At 39.1% G+C, this 22,245-nt stretch overlaps 1 protein-coding gene across 15 annotated transcripts in view; it reads left to right on the top strand.

Moving 5' to 3' along the window:
* Nucleotides 1–22,245, top strand: part of Sgms1 (sphingomyelin synthase 1) — a 289,949-nt gene that overhangs the window by 251,588 nt on the left and 16,116 nt on the right. For all 15 annotated transcript variants that reach the window (XM_048807437.1, XM_048807436.1, XM_048807435.1 and 12 more), the window contains one exon: nucleotides 17,942–18,059. In XM_048807437.1, the coding sequence (XP_048663394.1) occupies nucleotides 17,942–18,059 (118 nt within the window). The remainder of the gene's footprint in view (nucleotides 1–17,941; nucleotides 18,060–22,245) is intronic.

The raw sequence follows: 22,245 nt of genomic DNA on the forward strand, positions 1-22,245 counted from the left end.
GCTGCTCCAGGAGGCTGAGGCAGGAGGGTCACAAGTTAGAGGCCAGCCTTGGCAACTTAGTGAGACCTAAAAATTTTAGAAGAGGACTCAGTGGCAAAATGCTAGCTTAGCCTTTTTGAGGTCCTCGGTTCAATCTCCAGTGGGGGACAGGGAGGTGGAGTCCTCCCTCTAGTTTTCACCTCTGGAAAGATAGGGATGTAGGAAGCGAATATTGTCCTAAACATCCCTGCCCCTGTCCTTCTACTGGGCCACACCCTTGCTGTCCGTCTCCCTCCTTGTGATCTCTTGTGAGTGTATGTGGCCCACCAGACGTATAAGAGGTAAGAAGATACAGACTGACATATCACGCAGTAGGTAGTGAACTGCATTTCCCTGGCTCTCTTAAAGAAGGTTAAAAAGATCTTAATTAAAATTTTAAATTTTGTAGTGTCATAGTTCCCTTGTTGCTAGTTAATTACATATTATAGTATAGCAGTTTTATTCATGCAGCATTTTCAGGAAATAGATCCTTCTGGTATGGAATGTTCTGTTTAACAGAGTGTTAACCTCTCCCTCTTTTTGTGTTTGACTCTCCTAAGTTTCCACCTGTCTCCCCACCATCCACCAGGAAGTTTATCACTTAACAGCACACTTTACTCAGCTCCTTGGAATTAAACCTGTTTGGCTATTAATTCCCAACAGGGCCCTTGACTTTGATTTTAAGAGCCCTAGAGCCCTTAAAAAAATAGTATATTCCATCTTTCTTTTGTGTCGTCTACTTTTCAGAGAAGAAATAGGATGAAGCTGTAGAGGATGACTTAGAATTGAGGAGTGAGACCACTGGAATTTAGCTAACATCTCCCAACAGAACACCCTGTAACTTGAGCTTGGAGGTGCTGGAAAACCTTAGTGCTTAAATTGTGACATTTGGCTCTCTCCTTATGTTGTATACAGTTGTTCTTTCCTGTGGAACATGGGTTCTGTTTTATTGTACTTAATTTCCCCTCATTTCATTCTTCACATCTTTTTGTCACGTCTGGATGTATATATGTTTACATAAGCATATATCAACATGGGATTTCCATGACATTGAGAAGGGGAAAGCAACAATAATACCTGTCCTTGAGAAATTCTTTGGTTCTTAAAATTGTAAATAAATGTTGTCTCCCCATTTAGAATTGGACTTTCAAGCCACTGACTAGGAAAAATTCCTGGGAATCTGCATTTGTGTCAGACTTCACTGCAAAACAGGTATCCCTTGTTTTAAGAAAGCATGATAAAGAATATATTAAACATACAGATTTGATAAAGCCTCAAGACTTTATTAAAGGCTTTGCATGGCTAAGTCATGGTTAACACGGTGGCACCGATGTGTGATGCGTGTGCCTCCACTCTGTCAGGACATTGTAACCCCCTGACAGTCCAGGGAGCATACTGTAGAATTTCCAAGTCAAAGGTTTACTAGTCACTAGAGGAATAATTATGACTGAGTGTGGTGATCAGGGTACCTCAAACTCAACTTGTCTGACGTCAAATATGCTAGCTTTGAAAACTTCCATTTTTTTTCCTTCCTCTCTGACCAGTGGCATTTATCAGAAACCTAAGAGGGCTCCTCCCTTCATTGTCACTGAGTTGAGTCAGTTCCAGCTCTGTCAGTTCTAATTTCAGATACCTCTCCTCTTTACACCCCAGGTTGGTGTTCTCAGTCGAGACTCACATGGAGAACCAGTTCCTCAGCCTGAGGCTCAGGGTTCTTCATATTCCGGTCCCTGGCTAGCCTGCCTAACCTTTAGCTACTCCATTCCATGCTTCTCCTTGAACTAGCTCGTAGCACATTTCATTCTATTACTTGTGTGTGTGTGTCTCCTTCACTACTAGATTTTAAGTTTCTCAAAAACTAGATCCCATTCATCATTCATCTTTATATCTTTCTGCCTGGTACAGAGTCTAGCACATAGAAATACCCAGAAAATGCTCTTTTAAAATGCATTCGTTCATTCAGCCTGTGTTCACTGAGCAACCTACTATGCATCGGGTATTTGTAGACCCTGGGGATGCTACATTGAGCAGAGGACCTTGGAATTCTCATGAAGCTTATCTTCTGGCTGGGGTAAGGCAGCAGTAAACAAATGAATAGATGATAACAGCTAATTTAAGGGAAATGGAGAAAAAGCAGCGCAAAGGGCGAGTGATGGAGATGGTGAGGAGGGATGGAGCTAGTAATGAGGTGACAGTTGAGCACATGAAGGAGAGTGGCATGGGGGCTTTCGGGGGAAGAGCAGTGCAGGCAGGAGACCCAGCAGGTGCAGAACTCCTGAGGAGCACCCAAGGGCCTCTGGGGCCCCTGAGCTGGTGGAGTGGGGACTCAAGAGGTCTGTTGAGATGTGGGTGGTGGCTCATGCAGGGTATTTGTGGGTGAAGAGTTGGGATTTTGTTTCATGTGTGGTAAGTCATTTGAGGTGGAGGATGTGAGCAGATTTATATTTTGAAAGATTCATGACTGTGGCTGCAGTCTAGAGAGCAGGGAAGTAGGATTTGAAGCAGGAGGACTGAATAGGTTGCCACTGTGGAAGTCCAGGTGGTTGAATTGATTCATGTAATGTTTGTTCAGTGAATGAATTTTGGGTGGGTGATGGGAAGTCCTGGCTTCTGTTGCATTTAGAGCTGCCCATCTTTTGTTGGGGTAAGACATTTTCCTGAAAGGAGTAGTGTAAGTCATTTGGGGATTGGGGAACAGATTGTATAAAATTCATTAAATATTGCAGGATATGTTGGTCCATTAGTGGTGGAAATTGTTGTAGAAAAAAAGTAAAGGAGCCCTTGGTCAGTTGGGTTGTGGGGTGGAGTTGAAAGAGCTTGGTGGTAGAGTTGTTTGGGGGATAGGGTAGAACATTCTTTTATCAACACTTGGCAGAGACATAGTGAGGCTGGTGATGTGGAAATGGTCACTGAGTGGATTCTTTGAAAACTGAGCCCATGCCAAAGGGAAGGGACTAGAGAAGGGAAGGGTGGGCAGATCCGGCTTAGGGCCTTCCATGCGTCTGTATTTAGGACTGTTCCTTTCTGATCTGGCAGGAAGGAACAAGTATAGTCTTCTGTATGGTTTTTCTGAGATTATATTCTGATAGTACTGGAATGGATTTTTAGATGTTTACTGGCCTTGTATATTCTATGTTCAGAGATTACTTGGGTAAGAACTTATTTTTTTGTTATTTAAAAAAATTTTTTAATTGTCGATTGATCTTGTATTTTATTTATTTGGTTGTTTGTTTATTATACTGAGGATGGAACACAGGTCCTCACACATGCCAGGCAAGCACTCTATCACTGAGCCATAACTCAAGCCCATTTTGTTGTCATTTTAAAGTTTTATTTAATTATTTTTTTTATTTGGTGCTAGGGATTGAGCCCAGGGCCTTGCACATGCTAAGCATGTACTTTACCACTGAGCTATACCCCCAACCTTAGTTAATATTTTTATTTCCCATGAAGGCTTGGTTTTAGAGGCCTTGTCTGTTAGATAGATTTCTGACAACATAAAACCATATTTTAACCTCTGATAAAGGATCTGGTTTGGATGGCCTTATCTGTTAGGTGGGTTTCTGCCAACATAAAAAACCCTATAGCATTTTCCTCTCTTCTGTGACTGGAATCTCATTCCCAAGGACAGAATCTTTGAGTTGATTGCAACTGCTTCTGTCAGATGCTAATTTGATTGTTTTGGGTTGTGTTTTATTTAACAGACTAGACTCTCCACTAACATTTATCTTTCATTCTACCCTATTTTAATTCCATCAGTGCTTCTTTTCACATTGAGTTGATTGAATCAAAGTACTTACTCATTCTTCTTCTAATCCCCAAGGAACTTTATGAGCCCAGATACTGTCAACATATTTCCATTGTTTTATATCTTGATGGTTATGATTAAGTAAAGTTCTTAAAAGCACTTACTGATGTAGAGCATTTGATGTGAAGCAGGTCTTTTCAGGTTCCTGTTCAATAGTTTGTTTTGTAACTTTCAGGAGAACCTTTTCTTAACGTCATTTCACTTTCTTATAAATTATACTGTAGTTGACCAGAAGGCTAGTCTGTAATGGAACTTTGGGGCATCTTCACGTTTAGTTACCAAGAATTATTAGACACTATGTGCTAGGGAGGCACCATCGAGCAGAACATTTGCATATTTGCATCAAGGTTATGTCCTGGGGAATTTTGTTTGCTCTCACAGTAACATCTCAGCTTTTCCAAGTGTGTGGTTCATGCTGTCTCCAAGTATAAAACGGATGAGAACAAAATTTTCTCATGTTACTGTAGCTTTTTTGGATAACTGCCATTATTTAATTGGCTGTCATATTCTTCTCTAGCAATAAAGCAAGGAGGAACTCAAGCATTGTCTCTGCCCCGACACGTGTTGCTGTACCTCCTCTGCTCACTCAGTCTCTTTTATTCTGTTCCTTTTCATCTGTGTTGTCAAAAAACATTTTCATCCTATTCAAGAGACAAGTTCCAAAGTAGCTGATGTTGTAGTAACAATATTTTTTTTACATTCATTGTGACATTTGGTTCAGTCAATCCTTAAAATTAGTAGTGTTACGCTCACCTCTCAGAGAAAGTAACCAAGAAGAAGCTGTTGGCTTGCCCCCATCTCACAGCAGCCTACATTGGAGAATGAAGACTTCAGTCTGAACCCAGTCTGGAAATCCTGGCATAGTAAGCTGTTATATTAATGTATAATAATCCTGGCATAACAATCTTTGTCCTCTGAAAGTGTGTTTTCTTAGCGGGTACAGTGGCACAGATTTCATGTGCATAGGACAAATAGAATAAAACAGAGCAGTTCAGTTTCTTGGTTATAAGGTTTATGTGTTATGTACCATTCAGAAGACACGTGCATGTGCCCCAGAATGGACCAACCAGCCTTGATAGCTGTCACATCTTGCTGCTCCCCAAATATTGTAGAAAATATTCTTAGCTTGCTCCTAGCTGACTGCTGCCATGCTGTCACCTCCCAGGTATGGCATGGCTCCTACTACCTCCAGTCTGGGAAATCCCATTCCTGTTTCTCCACTGGACAGACACATCCAGTTTCATTCTTTCTGTTTCTATTAAATTTTCTCTCCTTCCTTTTATTCTGGCCCATCCTCTCTCTGGGTTCTGAGTCTGGGCTAAGATCCTTTCTCTCCTTTCCTGGAGGCCTTGCATAGTCTCCTCTCTTCTCCCCTCTTTTCTGAGGGACATTTGGGGGAGGAATTCCCTAGGGGCTGGATGGCCCATTTAGTACCAGGTTGTTCCTTGCTTCTCGCTCTCACCTTAGGTGACTGGTGGTCTCATCTGCTGCCACTTTTTCTGTTTTTTTTTTTTACCATTTTAGGTCGCATGACCTAAATACTAGTCTGAGCCCTAGAAATTGGAGGGAAATTGGATTCATCCTGGACAGCCTCTAAATTCATTAATCCCAGCAATTTGGCTTTTAAGGTACCTTAAGCATTTTAAGAGGCTTTTTTTTTAAACAGGATAAAATGGAGAGTAAAACAACGTAGAGAGAGAGAGAGATACAAAAAGTGACAGCTTTCATGAGTTAATTTTTATTTATAGTACTAAAGAAAACTGAAGTAATGCATCTTGCTTGTAGGCAGGTTAGAAGATAATGGTAAATGGTACTGTTCAAATGTGTCCTCCAAAAGCTCACACGTTGGGAGCTCAATGTCCAAATACATGTTAATGGTATTGGGAGGTGGTGCCTTTGGGGATTAATTAGGATTAGATGAGATCCTGAGCATGAGGCCCCCATCATCTTTAGCATCTTCATAAGAAGAGGAAGAGACGCCCAAGCTAGCATACTTGCTGTTCCACCCTGTGGTGCCTTCACCATGTTATGGTGCAGCAAGAAAGCCCTCACCCGAGGCCAGCACCTTACTCTTTCAAAATTCCCGGCCTCCAGAACCATGTGCCAAATGAACTTCATTTCTCTACGAATTACCTGATCTCAGGTATATATTGTTTGTTTTATATCCACAATAAAAAAATGAACTAAGACAATAAATATATAGAAAAAAGTCATAATCTTACCAGAGATAAATAATGCTAATTTGGGGGTTCATATCCTCTTTATTAATCTTTTTCTCTATGTGCTCTTAAATGTGTATTTTTGAGTGGTTATATTTTTGCCTTGTATTTTATACCATGCCTAAGTGTTCTCTTTTAGCATCAGAGATGTCTAATCATAATCTGATTTTTTTTTCTTTATCCCTCCCCAGGGACACTTTACCACTGAGCTACATCCACAGCCCTTTATATTTTTTATTTTGAGATGGGATCTCACTAAGTTGCAGAGGCTGGACTTGAACTTAACGATCCTCTGCCTAAGCTCCTGAGTAGCTGGGGTTATAGGTGTGTGCCACTGTGCCCGGTGATGATTTGATTTAGAAATCACTACATCTGTCTTCCACCCCACTCTTCAGACCATGACAGGGGTGGTTATGGAGGCTCATCCTTGATTTAGATCCTGTCACCTACCTGCTGGGTGACTTTGGTCAAGCTTCTTACCTGATATAGTAGCATTGTTTCCTCACCTACTACCTGAGTAATGGTTTCTGTCTCAAACCTTTTAGGAGGACTGAGTATAAAGTATGTAGAGAGCATTTCACAAAGTACTTGGCGTCCTCTTGGTGCCCAGGCCTGCCCTATCCCGTTCTTAGTAAAGATCCTCGCTGTTCTCCCTGGTTCTCAGTCCAGTGTCCTATTTTGTCGTCTTTTCTGGATAATCTCTTCCACCACATCTGTCTGTCTCACCAGTTCTGTTCCTGCCATAGATCTAACCATCTTCTCTGACCCTTGTCTGTCATGAAGCCTCTTACTGGTCTTTATTGCTCTTAAGTCACTTTGCAACTTGGCCAACAGAGTGTGTTACTCTAAGACTAACTCATGGGACTCTTTTTCTACCTCATGTAATTTTTAAAAAATTTTAGTTACACATGACAGTGGAATGTGTTTTGGCAGAATATACATACATAGAGTATAACCTATTCTATTTAGGTCACCACTCTTGTGGTCGTACATGATGTGAGTTACCCTGGTCGTGTATACAAATACAAAGCTAGGAAAGTTATGACCAATTAATTTCCTAGACCCCTCCCATGCCCTTCCCTTGGTTTCCCTTTGTCTAATCCACTTCTATTCTTCTCTTCCCCACCCTCCCTTGTTCTGGGTTAACATCCACAAATCAGAGAGACCATTCGGCCTTTGGTTTTTTGGGATTGGCTTATTTCACTTAGCATGATATTCTCCAGTTCCATCCACTTACTAGCAAATGCCATAATTTCATTCTTCTTTATGGCTGAGTAATAATAGTTCATTGTGTGTATATATACCACATTTTATTTCTCTGTTCATCTGTTGAAGGACACCTAAGTTGGTTTCATAGCTTAGCTTATTGTGAATTGAGCTGCTATAAACATGGATGTGGCTACATTATTGTAATATGCTGTGTTTAAGTCCTTTGGGTATAGACCGAGGAGAGGGATAACTGGGTCAAATGGTGGTTCCATTCCAAGTTTTCTAAGGAATCTCCATACTGCTTTCTACCACCTCATATAGTTTTAAAGCCTTTGTCCTCATAGTGACCCAGTGGGTCCGGTCCCACCAGACCCAGTGGTTTCTTCTCCACCCTGTCTCCTCTTGGTCTTTGCCCCTCCAACCTCTTGCTGGTCAGCAAACACTTATATTTGCTAGGCTCTGGAATCTTTTCCCACAGATATCTTCAAGGTTAACTCCAACAGAAGGAGACCTTCTCTGACTAACGTAATCCCAAATTGTTACCTTCCTTTCCAGTGACCCTGTCACTTATTTTACCATTTAGCACATATCCAACATGCTCTGCATTTTACATATTTACTTGCTTATTGTCTACCCCACTACTGTAACAAAGCACTGTGAGGCAGGTTTTTCCACTCTGTTTACTGCTGGATTCCCAGTGCCTAGAACACAAGCCAGTACAGGCATATTCACCATAGGAATGAATAAATAGGGATAGCTGGTAGCATTTATCACATGTTGCATATGCTAGTAACTGTGCCTAGATTTCAATCAATGTTAGCTACTGCTGGTGATGTTTGTGGTTATTATATCTTTAGAAGTTTGTTATGATAGCATGTTACTCATTACTCCAGACCAAGAACAAACAGTAATTGTTCAGTTCCACTAGCTGTGACTGGACAAGCCCCTAAGGTAGCAATTCAGGGTGAGTAAGTTTTGATGAAAGAAAGAAATGAGGAAAGATCTGAGTATACATATACATTGCATCATTTACATATGAATCTACATATTTACATTTTGAATTTATAATACCTACGTTTATGCGTACATATATGTATGCATACATAGATATTTTGTTGATAACCTAAAATACCAACAAAGGAATGCGACTTTTTCATTTCGTATGGTTTTATATAGGAGTTTCTGGATGATACGTCTCACCTGTCTCAAGTAGATCATCTTGATCTTTTATTTCATCTTATAATATTTTTCTTTACATTCTGTTATATTCTATATATGACCCTGGAAATAATATTTTTGTAAAGCCAGATAGAGCAGGGGCAATTTTATAATATGATCCTTTCTTTGCAAATTACCCACATCAGTATGGATTATTACCTGAGCTTAGTTAGCCCTTGAATTATGTTGCAGATAGTGTATAGAGTGCATAGGAACAAAAAATCTTAGCTGTAACCTCCTTTTTGAGCAGTTGATGGAAAGTCTAGAGACCTGGGTTTTCTGGTTACTCTTTCATTGACTGCCTATGGCCAGGTTAGTACTTAAACACGTAATACTTTAATTTCCTCTTCTGTAAAATGGGATAATAATACATGCTAAACAGGAATATGATTAGGATAATATCAAAGATGTAAAATTGCTTTGAGTTGGGTGTTTTAAAGGCAAAAGAGCACTGTGCATGTACAGGCATATTCTGGTCTAGAAGCTCGGGTGTGTCTCTTTTCCTTAGGCATAAATGGTCATTGCCCTCTAAGTTCCTGAGAAATATTAAATGAGTTCTAAATCTCCCAGGAGAGCATTTATTTTTCTTGTTTGTTCTTCAGCATTTAGCCTTGCCCTTTCATTTGTTTGACTAGCCTTTCCCCTGCCAGAGTACTGAACTCCAAGCACTGGGGATTTATGCTCTTCCCTCTGGAGCTGTGGGGAGTGCCCAAGTTGTGATGGTGGAGTGCCCACTTGGGGCATTCAGGATGCAGGAGTGTAAGGGAGAAAGATGGCAGGATGCATAGTCCCCAGGGGTTGACAGGCCTTGTTGGATGAATGGAGCCATCTTAACAAATGTTTTAAATTAAGTCAAAGATGTGGGGTAAAGGGATAGTGAGCATCAAGGGCGAGGAATTTTGACAGCTCACTGGAAGACTTCGTAGGACAAACATTTGTAGAAAAAAAAAAAGGACTTTCAGAGGGAGTCAGAAGTAAAACTACAAAGCACAGAAGGATATTGTTGTGCTGGTTTCACAGATTCCAGTAACAGTCTCACTGGGAATAAAAGATGAGTAAGGCCCAGCTCTCTCTGAGGCCTGCCTCTAATAGAGGGGTGAGAAGTGGTCTCTGTCAGTAGAGGTGATGGCAGTCTCACTATTAAAAGTACAGCTAACCCTCCAAATTCATGGATTCTGCCAACCTTGGATCAAAAAAAAAAGAATACTCTGGGGAAAAAAATTACATCTGTACTGAACAAGCATAGACCTGTTTTTTCTTGTCCTTATTACCTAAACAATGTGGCAGAGCAGCGACTTACATAGCATTTACGTTGTATTGAGTAGTATAAGCCATCGAGATGATTTAAAATATAGGAGAGGATGTGTGTGTGTTATGTAAGGGACTTGAGCATCATGGGTTTTGGTATCCTGGGACCTCCTCTCAAGTGTGCCACAGGGCAACTGTACCATAAAATAGAAACGAAGTTCTGAAGTAGTTGGTAGGGGTGGTGTGGCTCTGTCCAGATGGAGACTCTGGAATGCTTGAGGTGAACAGATAGTAATAAACAGAGTAGTGGGAGAGGCCAGGGAAAGAGATTGGTAGGCAAACATGCCTTTTCTTGCCCAAGCAGGAGGATTTCTGTCTGAAAGATAAGACAGAGGAAGTGGCTCAGAGTCATTGAAGGGAGTTGAAAGGCACTGTGAGGGGAGTTTGGAAGAGCTAAAACCTGGGAGTTGATAGCAGTTGTCATAATCCAGGGAAACAAGGAGGTTAGTAGCAAAGAATTAAAGGGAAGAAAACAGATTTAAAAACCTCTTTGGAGTTAGCTCAGATTTCAGAATGTGGAAATTGAGGAGTGGGGAAAGGTTTTTCTTTACATTCTGTTATATTCTATATGTAACCCAAATTTAATAACCAATATAATTATTAAATTTGGACTGTGAAGAAATGAAAACAGAAAAATGAGATAGAGGAAGCAGGGGACTACATGAGAGTAGGCAGTCTGTGGACGAAATGTCCACACCAGGCAGAGTGAGACTGTGTTCCAGGAAGAAGGCAGAAGATGGAGTCCAGACCGAGAACTACCAGGCCAGAGATCCTGTCTAAGGCAGAGGGAATTTGCAAGGTGTGATCAGAGAGTATCAAGGGCTAAAGCAGAAGTCTGGAGAAAGATGGGAAGAGCAGAGGGAGGCAGAGGTCGAGAGAGGCCAGGCAGATCCAGGGCCTTGTGAAGGGTTAGGAGTTTATTCAAGGTATAATTGGTAACCTTTGGGGAGCTTAGAGGACATACTCTGTAGAATATTTTTTAAAAGATGATTATGAATGCTCTATGCAGAGTAGACTTTTGGGAGGTGTCTGTTCAGGCTGCTGTAACAAAATACAGTAGTCTGGGTGGCAAATACAACTTCAGTTTATTTCTCACACTTCTGGAGAGTGGGAGTCCAAGATCAAGGCATAAGCTGCTTAGTGTGTGATGAGAGTCCCATTCCTGGCTACTGATGGCTCCTTCCCACTGTGTCCATGCATAATGGAAGGAGATTAGCTAGCTCTCTGCAGTGTCCTTTATAAGGGCACTAATCCCATTCTGAGGCTCTGCCTTGGTGATCAGATTTCAATATAGGAATTTGTGGGGTCCATGGATATTCAGACCATAGCCTGGAAGTGAGAATGGCATTCAGGACAATGGGTGGAAAGAAGTGCCATGTGTGGAAGTTCTGGTGAGATAGAAGGTTGGAAACCGGATGACATCAGAAAGACAGATTAAATACATGGGGTGTGGCCATAGGCTGTAAACTGTAATGAAAAGTGGACACCTGAAATTTTGCATATCTGTGTGACCTATTAGAATTTTTTCAGTGCTTTAATAACCAATATATTATTAAGTTATTATGAAAACATTTATTTTGTAGAGTTCTGGGCAGTATGAAATATGACATAAAACTTATTAAAAATTTGAGTTGAGTAACTTTTATATTTTATTATTTGTTTTAATTAGTTATACATGAAAGTAGACTGCACTTCAATACATCATATATAATGGAGTATAATTTCTCATTCCTCTGATTATACATGATGTAGAATCCCACTGGTCATATAGTTATATATGTACATAGGGTAATAATGTCTGATTCATTCTACTATCCTTCCTACCCACATACCTGCTCCCCCCCCCCATCTCCCTCTACCTAATCTAAAGTAACTCTGTTCTTCCCTAGCCACCCCCATTGTGAATTAACATCCACATATCAGAGAAAACAATTGGCCTTTGGTTTGGGGGCATTGGCTTATTTCACTTACCATGATAGTCTCCAGCTCCATCTATTTACTAGCAAATGCCATAATTTTATTCTTCTTTAAGGCTAAGTAATATTCCATTGTGTGTGTGTGTGTGTGTGTGTGTGTATAAACATATCACATTTTTTAAATCCACTCATCTGTTCAAGGGCACCTAGGTTGGTTCCATAGTTTAGCTATTGTCAGTTGAGCTGCTATAAACATTGATGTGGCTGTATCACTGTAATATGCTGATTTTAAGTCTTTTGGGTATAAACCAAGAAATGGGACAGCTGGGTCAAATGGTGGTTCCATTCCAAGTTTTCTGAGGAATTTCCGTACCACTTTCCATAATGGTTGCACCAGTTTGCATTCCTACCAGCAATGTATGAGTGTACCTTTTCCCCCACATCCTTGCCAACATTTATTATTGTTTGTATTCTTGATAATTGCCATTCTGCCTGGGGTGTGATGAAATCTAAGAGTAGTTTAGAGTTGAGTTGCATCTCTCTAATTGTTAAAGATGTTGAACATTTTTTCATATATGTGTTGATAGATTGTATTTCTTCTGTGAAGTGTCTGTTCAATTCCTTAGCCCATTTATTGATTGGGTTATTTTTTGTTTGTTTATTTATTTTGTGTTTTTTGATATCTTTATATATCCTGGAGATTAATGCTATATCTGAGATGCATGTGGTAAAGATTTTCTCCCATTCTGTAGGCTCTCTCTTACATTATTGTTTCCTTTTCTGAGAAGAAGCTTTTTAGTTTGAATCCATCCCATTTAATGATGATTTTACTTCTTGTGCTTTAGGGGTCTTGTGCTTTAAATAATTCAGATCCTAGGCTGACCTGATGAATATTTGGACCTACTTTTTCTTCTAGTACACACAAGGTCTCTGTTCTAGTGCCTAAATCTTTGATCTTCTTTGAGTTGATTTTTGTGTAGGGTGAGAAATAGGGGTTTAACTTCATTTTGTTGCATGTGGATTTTCAATTTTCCCAGCATCATTTATTGAACCGGCTGTCTTTTCTCCAGTGAATGTTTTGATCATCTCAATAGATGCAGAAAAAGTACTTGACAAAACATAGCATCCCTTCATGTTCAAAACACTAGAAAAACTAGGGATAGTAGGAACATACCTCAACATCATAAAAGGTATATATGCTAAGCCCAAGGTCAACATCATTCTAAATGGAGAAAAATTGGAAGCATTCCCTCTAAAAACGGGAACAAGACAGGGATGCCCTCTTTCACCACTTCTATTTAACATCGTCCTTGAAACTCTAGCCAGAACAATTAGGCAGGAAAAAGAAAAAGGGGTACGAATAGGAAAAGAACTCAAACTGTCACTATTTGCCAATGACATGATTCTATATTTAGAACAGCCAAAAAATTTCACCAGAAACTTCTAAAACTCATAAATGAATTCAGCCAAATAGCAGGTTATAAAATCAACACCCATAAATCAAACATGTTCCTATATATTAGTGACAAATCTACTAAAAGAGAAATTAGGAAAACAACCCCATTCACAGTAGCTTCAAAAAAAAAAAAAAATACATGGGAATCAATTTAACAAAAGAAGTGAAAGACCTCTACAATGAAAACTATAGTACACTAAGAAAGAAATTGAAGAAGACCTTAGAAGATGGAAAGACCTCCCATGCTCCTATAAAGGGAGAATTAATAGTCAAAATGGCCATACTGTCAAAAGCACTATACAGATTTAATGCAATTCCAATTAAAATCCCAATGACATTTTTCATTTAAGTAGAAAAAGCAATCATGAAATTTATTTGGAAAAATAAAAGACCCCAAATAGCTAAAGCAATCCTTAGCAAGAAAAGGGAAGCCAGGAGGCATCGCTATATCAGACCTCAAACTATACTACAGAGCCATAGTAACAAAAAACGGCATGGTAATTGTCACCAAAACAGACTCGTAGACCAGTGATACAAAATAGAAGACACAGAAACAAACCCACATAAGTACAGTTATCTCATACCAGAAAAAAAAACACCAAAAATATTCACTGGAGTTAAGTAACTTTTGAAATGTAAACAAAATGTGATAGTATGTTAACTTGCCTATTAGTACTCAACAGTGGAATTTGTTACCTAATGTGAAACAATTTTGTCTAAATGTTATTGTGTTATGTACTATATCTACATTTCACTTCAGACTCTAAACCTCAGTTTTCCCATCTGTAAAATAAGGGCCATAGCCACACATTGCTGGGTGTTGTAGGAAGTAAATGGCAGAGAGCTAGACATGTAAGAGCAATTTGGCAAAACAGTTGGTACTGTTCCTATCACCCCTGATATCTTACTAATTTTATTTGGTAGTGTGGTAGTTAGAAAAATGAAATTATTTTATTCAGAGCCAACTTTTTAAGAAAAATGTTGAAGAAATTACAGATGATGAGTATTCTGATAACTATTCTCGGTTGTTTTTCATAGCCTTTCCATTTATTTCTAACCCACTTCTCTGGCGGTGTCCTTTTTCTCCTTTTGCTGATGAGGAAACTAGTTTTCAAGGAACTTCATTGAGATGGTCAAGGTCACCAAATGAACTAGCCTCCAACTAAAGATACTGCTCAGCTTGTGTTGTTGTGTTTCACATGCTGGAGCCACTCAGCAGGGACCTGAGTTACACACTGGTCTTGAGGACTGCACCAGAGACAGGTGTCTCCTTGACTCTATATCAGGGTTCATGTGCTCTCCCTTGTTTATTTGCCTCTTAGCTCCACTGCTGTGTGCCAGGTCCTGTTTCTGAAAGCCAATAGCTTCATAAAGAGCCAGAAAAAAATGTCTAATTGGAGAAATGGATTAGAAATAATGGAAAGTCTATGAAATAGTACCAGGGAATGGGTACTAGAATACTCATTACCTATAATTTCTTTAAAAGGTTTTTTTCTTATTAGAAAATATAAGAATTTGGGTAAATGAAATAATTTTATTTAAAGTCAATTATGACACTATCAAAACTTTTTTTCAATTGAGGTATTTCTTCAGGGATCATATTATTAGCAAATAGTCAGATCTCTCCAATACGCCCAGAGTTGTGTATGTCTTCCTATTGTGGATTAGTTGAAAGAGACATTGTGGGAAATAAAAGAACTTTCCAGTATTTTAATTGTACTTTGTATTATAATATAAAGTATATATAATATAAATTGTACTTTATATTATAATATAAAGTACTTTATATTATATTTTAATTGTACTTTATATTAATTGTACTCTATTAATTTCTTTCATTAACCATTTTTTAAAAATTTTAGACTATCATAGCAAATGCCAAAAATGTTATAGTCGTGCTGTTTTAAGCCTAGATTTGGCAAAATGTAATCTACTTCGAGCATGTTTTTCTTTTCTAGATAAGGGGTATTAAAAAGCATAAAAGGGAGCTAGTGGGTGAAGCTCAGTAGTGGAGCACTTGCCAAGCATTCAGTAGGCCCTGAGCTCAATCGCCAGCACCTCAAAAAAAAAAAAAAAAAAAAAAGTTTAATAATAAGTCACCTGTATAACCCACTGTTCTAGCAAGTCTCAAAAATGATCTACAGAATATGAACAACTTTCATTCATATTTCCTTATAATCAAATTTAACAGATGATGTTTTTCTTTTCTCAGAAAAAAAATAATAGTGAACCTTATGCTTAAATATTTAAGAAAAAATAGGTAATATGTCCAAATACAGCTCTTTGAGATGCTAATTATTGCTGAGTATGAGCACACAGGACACGTGGCAGGAGGGGTACATCCCATCTGGGAAGAGAGAACCAGGGGATTTTGAGGATGACACCATGCATCTTCTTATTGGTATTGGATTAATCTCTTAATATCTAATTAACGTTTCTTTTGTGGTTCTTTTTCTTTTCTTTTTTGTAACACCTGTGAGCTTTTAAACCTTTAAGTAACTAAGAAATCCAAATGTGTGAAATTCTTTGATTAAGGAAGCAAATGCCCAGAAGTGTATACAGTTCTTTGAAATACTGTTGTGCTCTGCTTTTTAACTTTGGTGGCAGGAGATCCTTGTTTAACATTACACACTGAAGACATTCTAAGCTTAATTTCAAAAAGATTAAGTAAATACCAAAGATCAGAAAATTCTTAACAACCACTTTGAACTTGTCACCTTATTATTAACATTGATAAATTCACATGAATAACTTCATTCCATTTTTTTAAACTTTGAGTCAAATAGGAAATGTAACTGAACATGCATTGTTTTTAGTTAATTTTTTTAAAAAAATGAGTTGCCTTTTCTACTCCTTTATCACTTTTTTCATACGTACGCCTCATTGTCAAGATAACTGAAATCACTTCAGGCTACTCATATGACTCAAGTTTGGATTTGGAAATAGATGTTGAAGTGAGTGCGGTTATCTTTTGTGTGCAGTGAAATAATCGGGCAAAATGATTTTAAGATAGTGTTGTTTGCCAAAAGCAGTAATTTTATTTCTCTTCCTCTAAAGACTTCCAACAGGTCTAGTGTTGATATTTTCTCTCAGGTGTTTCTCATATAGATCAGGTGAAATTGCAAATAATTTATGTTTGAGAGAGCATTTTCTTTTTAAGAAAGACAGCTGTTAGAGTTCACCACAGCACAATTCACTTTCGTTTTTATTCTGTGGTATTCTGGACATCATTTATAGACAGGCATTTTTCTTTAGTTTTGTCTCACTATTCAATTATGTTTGTGCTTTTCTTTATACTTGAAATTAGAGGCACATGCCTTTCCAAGACAACTGTGTGCTGAATAAGTTCTTGTCTTCTTCACCAAGAGAAATAAGCAAAGACATCTTCTGTGGCAGATGTTTCTGACCGAGTTTATAAAATGTAGATAAGGAGACAAAATATCCAGATTATAGTGATAAAACCCAACTGACTCTGTGTGTATAAATGAAATGCTACCACAGTTGCGTATTTTTTAAAATTAATTTTTAACCATACAAATAACTTTATCATTTCATTCCTCTTGTTAAAACAAAAAGTATGAATGAGATAAATTCTTCTGTAGCTACCACACTTTGGTAGGCATGTCATCCTGCATAAAAACTGCTACACTGCATAACTATAGAATGACTCAATGTTCAGTTCCAAGAGGAAAGCCTATCCACTGTTTCTAAGTGTTTCATGTTATTTGACTCAGGTTGCTCTAGGCCAAGGAAAACTTGAATCCCCAGGGTTGAGGAAGAGGAGATTCAGAGGACATGGTTCTGACCTGTGGTAGAATAGGAGGAAGGTAGAGCAGGAATATTCTTGTCCAAGGAGACACTTAAGATTATTCTGCTGAGGTTAAGTCATACAAACTTAGGTGGAATTTGATATTAGGAGAAGTTATCACATCCAGTATACATGTTCACATGTGTACATCAAATAATTTCATTAGAGCCACTGATAAAAACTTTTTCAAATTCTTGCTTAGAGTTTTATTCATCAATATGGCTATTTGTTTGGTAGCTACTATTTATACCTACTATGTAGTAGGAATTTTCCATGCCTTATTTTTAAGGCTATTATCCCTACTTTACTGATGAGAAAATTGAGACTCAAAGAAGTAAATAGTCTATTCTGAGGCCCCATAGTGATTGGAAAGTGGAGTGGGGGTTGGATTCTGTCTTCCACATGGGTTCTTCAACTTGACACTGTGTTGCCTAAGAAAATTGGTTTCTTGTATGTACATGTATAATTGCTTAATGTCTTTTAACTCATTGAATGGCATAAAAATTTTAAATTCTCATTCTAATGTCATTCTGATTTTCTGGGCATCATCCCTTTTTTGACAGAGAAGATACTTTATGCTTAACCAGAGGTACTGAGTAGACTCAACTCACCCATCATTTGAATGACAACTCAGGTTTAAAGCTTCATGAATCCTAATTAATAGCAGCATAGTGCAGTTTGAATTCTTTTTGACCAACTAGTGTATGTGTGTGTGTTTGTGTTTGTGTGTGTGTGTGTGTATTGGGGTGGAACCCAGGACCTCATGCAAGCTAGGCAAGTACTGAGCTACGCCCTTAGCACCAGTTAATTTTTTTTTTTTTTTAACACAACACATAATGCTCCAAATCCTCAAGTTACAACATTCTGTTATCAAGTTCTCAAGTACTTTTTTGGGGTTTGTTTTGTTGGGTCATTAAAAATTTTAAATGAACCTGCAGAATTTCTTGACTGAGAATCTGCCCTGTTTTTCCCTTTTTCTAGGTCTATTATTAGCAGAAGATTTTTCTGCATAGTTGGCACGCTGTACCTGTATCGGTGTATTACAATGTATGTAACTACACTCCCAGTACCCGGTATGCATTTCAACTGTTCTCCGAAGGTAAACTATTCCTCACTGTAATTTCCCTTTTTGTTTGTTTCTGGTCTTGCCAGGGGCCCCTCTGCCTAAGGCTGAATGTAAGCATTTCTTCAGAATACAGTCAAGTCCCTCCACCCTCTTCTGGGAAAGACTCTAAGCAATAGGGCCAGGCAGCCACACCCTTCTCAGCACTTCCAGTCCCGCCAGTGCCTCCCAGCTGGGGAAATTTGTGGTCTAGTTAGTGTGCTGGAAGCAGTTGAGCTTTGCGTGTGGGTGTAGCTCTTTGGTTTCCTGCCACACTTTTAAAATATCATTCACTCCCTTGACACAGATCCAGAGGCTTTTGTATGCTTCCTCCCTCTCTTAGATAGAAAGCTCAGTTCCAAATGATATTCTTTTCTGCTTCTTTCTATTAATCCCTACCGCAGAGCAAGCAAGAGAATTATTCCTATCCCCTAGAAGCCCTCTACTAATTCACATAAGGTCACTGTTCTCTGGAAGTACATATGGCCTTGTATCTACAAGCTCTCTGGTAACATAAAAGTTTTAAAGAATTTTTCTCCTCTTATATCATCTCTGCCTTTCTGCTGGGTGCACATAATACTCTTTATACAACTTGGTCTTGGAAGAATTTTTAACTAGGGAGATCATTAGAACTTTATGAGATAAAGAGATTTGATTTTTAAAAATGTTTACCTCCATTAAAGTTCTTTAATGTAGTGAGAAAAGGAAGAAGCTAATTTCTCTCTTGATTTTTGGTGGAAGAAACCACGGACTACTCTACTGTGTTTGAGGTCATTTCTTTGCATTGCACCTGGTCTGGAGAAACAGCCAGGTGCTTTTGGTCCCTTTCTACTTCTGTTCCTTCTAAAAGAGACCTTGTCTTGAAAGGGGGATAGCCATTTCACTTTAGATTTTTAAAGAGGCTTCTTTATTGTGTGAAATTTTGGAGTGTTTTAGTTAGTTCGCGCCCTGTGGTCCACCTTTATTTCTAGACTCACATATATGCCTGCAGAGGTGACTCGCTGTTTCTTTCTTGCCTTTTTTACACTTTTTTTGCTACATAGTACTTCCTGAATTCTGGAGACACTGTCCTGGAGATGAATGTTGTCAACATTGCTTCTTCTCCACAGGGCAGCCCTTCCTCCCCGTGCTCCCCTTGTGCTCTTTCCTCGGCCTTCCCAAGAAGCCAGCCTTGCACCTTTTTTATCCTCTCTGAAAGCAATGACTTGCAGCATCCAGGCAGGGTACAGGAAGTATCTTGTTATCAGTGAGAGGATATGGACTCTTGCTGGGGCTCGATAAGCAGCATGTTCTCAGTATAAGCTGACAATTTAGGCCATTGACCAGCTCCTGAAGAGAGTCTGTGCATTGGAACAGTTTGCTGTAAAGGGATAGGTGGATTCCGAGTAAGCCCACATAGAAGGTGGATTCAGCTCTAAGAGGCTGTGATGTCTCTCCTCTGGGTCTAGCCTGTGTCTTCAGGACCTCTGCAGTTCTACCCAGTTGCTAGCAGACCCACACTAGGGAGTTGGATGGCCACTCAGAGGCCAGTTGAGTCCTCAGCCTATCTAACCACAGTCCTGTGGCCAACAATAGCTTCTGGGTTTTCCTGGTAAAGACAGAGATAACAGCAGGAACTGCTGCACACTCACCAAACTCAAATGTGTCACCCATTTGCCATGTTGCCAGAAATCCCAAACAGGGCCATGATTCTGTGACAGTCTTCTGGAAACTGGAATTCAAAAATAAACAGGAAAGGGTGAAATAGTAGCATACCCCTCAGCAAAAAGTAGTAGTAATTAAAACAATTAAATCTAATTACTACTTCTATAGAATAAGACACTTACACTTTCAGATGTGTCTAAAGTAGAGAGACTAGTCTAAGAAAGTTCTATACACCCAGCACCCAGTTTCGTTAATAATCGAGATGTACTGCATTTGGTTCATCAGTTTGTTCCTTTTTTTTTTCTTTTTGAAGCATTTTAAAGCAAACTCAGACAGTGTCAGTTTATCACTGCATATTTTAGGATGCATCTAAAATCTGTGGACATTTTACTGCATAACCACAATGCTGCTGCTAATTATTTGGTATTGGCAGTTATAAGTCCATGGAATTTCCTGATGGCCTTGAAGGCCTTCTTTTCTTACTAGTTGGTCTGCTTCCATTAGGATCCAAAGTCTTTACCTTCTCTTGCTCTATCTCTTAGCAGTTCTTTCTCTTTTTTCCCCCCGCCAATGACTTGTCGAGATTAGATCATTGGCCCTATAGAACAGCCCACAATCATGTTCTGGATTAGTCTGTCTGTTTCTTTCTGGTGTCAGGAAATTTGTTTTCAAACTCCATATTTCCTCTGAATAGAAAGTTGACTTGGGAGACTTAAATGTATTCAGTTTTAACTTTTTTGTTCAGAACACTTCACGGGTACAACAGAAAGATTTCGGAAACTAGACAGAAGTGTTAGAAAAGTCCTTGAAGGTTTGATGCTGCCCCTTGGATGGCAGGTTGAGCTTAAGAAATTCAGTGGTCACTGAAAGGCTAGGTTGCTGCTCTGGGGACCAGTGTCATTAGGGAGAGGAGGTGGTACTAGGGAAACCTTGGAGACCAGCTCTGCCTACTTTAGAGTGATACCAAGCCTAAAGGCTCTGGAATTGAAAGAAACTTAAAGGAAGTCACTTGGGTCCAGTGTTCTTCTTGATGTCAGAACATCGTCATTGCTGCTAAATTCTCCTCAGCCTCTCTCTGCCCAGAGTGGGATCCTCTCACCCCAGTAGCACAAGTTTACCCAGCAGTAGAGGGACCACTGAGGTCAGGGTAAAGGTGGTTTTGCACATCAGTTTGTTAGCTGAGTGGCAGGTCATTTAACTTCTTAGAGTCTCAGTTCCTTAGTGACAAGCAGACCTAATGATGCTATTGGCATCTGTCTTAGGAAGTTGTAGGTGTGAGTGGAGATAGTGTATAGGAGCTCTGTCACTGTAAGGTATTATACAGAAATAAGAGGAGGACTTGGTATTATCATGCTTCAACTCTAGACTCATTCATCCAGTCAAAAGTGGTGTTACAACTTGCTTCAAGTGTCTTTAGGTGCTGGAGTACATGGGGTGAGCAAGGCAAATACAGTCTTTGTGGAAAAGAACCTTAAAATTCACCTGGTTGAGGCTTGTACCTTATAGAATAAATTTTTAAAATATTATAAAAAATCCTCAAGTTAAGCCATTTGCCCTAAGGATGGAAAGAAGAGACAGATTTGAGCAGTATTTAAGAGGTCAAATGTTTATAGATTGATTATATGGAATGAAGATAAAAGGGAAAGATTTCAAAGACTGGGTTTTACCACTAGGATAATTATAAGAGCGGGAGGAAAAGGCAGTTAATGACTTCAGATGAAACACGGAGTGTGAGGTACTTGAGAGATAGCTTAGTGGTGATGACTATGACATTTATTAGTATAGGGAAGTTAAGGAAAAAATCAAGGCTTATAAACAAATATTCATGATTTATCCTGTTCTGGATGATAGTTAAAGCTGTGAGTATGGATGAAAAGGCCCAGAGACAGGATGTAGAAAATACAGTGCTTTAAGAATTAGATATTCCATAGTTTGAGACACCATTTCAGGCTGATCCATTGGGTGGATACTCTTATTTTTAAATCACTAAATTTTTAAGGAGAGAGCTGAGCTTCAGGGTATGACTCTATTTACTCTAGTCCTGTAAACTTGCACGAGGCTCTGCCCTCATTGCCCATGTCAACACACTCAGTGCTTCCTTAGCACTAGTGCTAGTCACTGGGAAATTAGTCTCTTTTTTCGTTTGATAGCAGTGTACTCCTCACTTCACGAAACATAGCAGCTTGAGAAATAATCATTGTGTGATACCAGGAGATTAGGATAAAGAGCAGGCCTCCTATCAAATGCTGCTGCAACAAGGGTAAACCACAACGAAACATGGAAAGGGAAATAGGTGTGTTCAGTTCCGGGATTATGAGTGTGAGGGAAGCGCCTGTCCCATATCCTGGAGTACGTGCAGGATAGGCTTATGCTGGAGCCTGCCAAGCGCTTGAGACCTTGACCCTATGTTAACCTCGTCGTGGTTTTCTCCATCTCCTTGTAACCATTCATGACTCATTGTTTTTAAAAGGCAGAAACATTTGAGAATTCTTTGATTTTCTAAACTCCCTGTAGGTAAGTTTTTATACTAGTTTATCAA

This window comes from Marmota marmota, unplaced genomic scaffold (assembly GCF_001458135.2).
Source record: "Marmota marmota marmota unplaced genomic scaffold, marMar, whole genome shotgun sequence".
Taxonomy (NCBI): domain Eukaryota; kingdom Metazoa; phylum Chordata; class Mammalia; order Rodentia; family Sciuridae; genus Marmota; species Marmota marmota.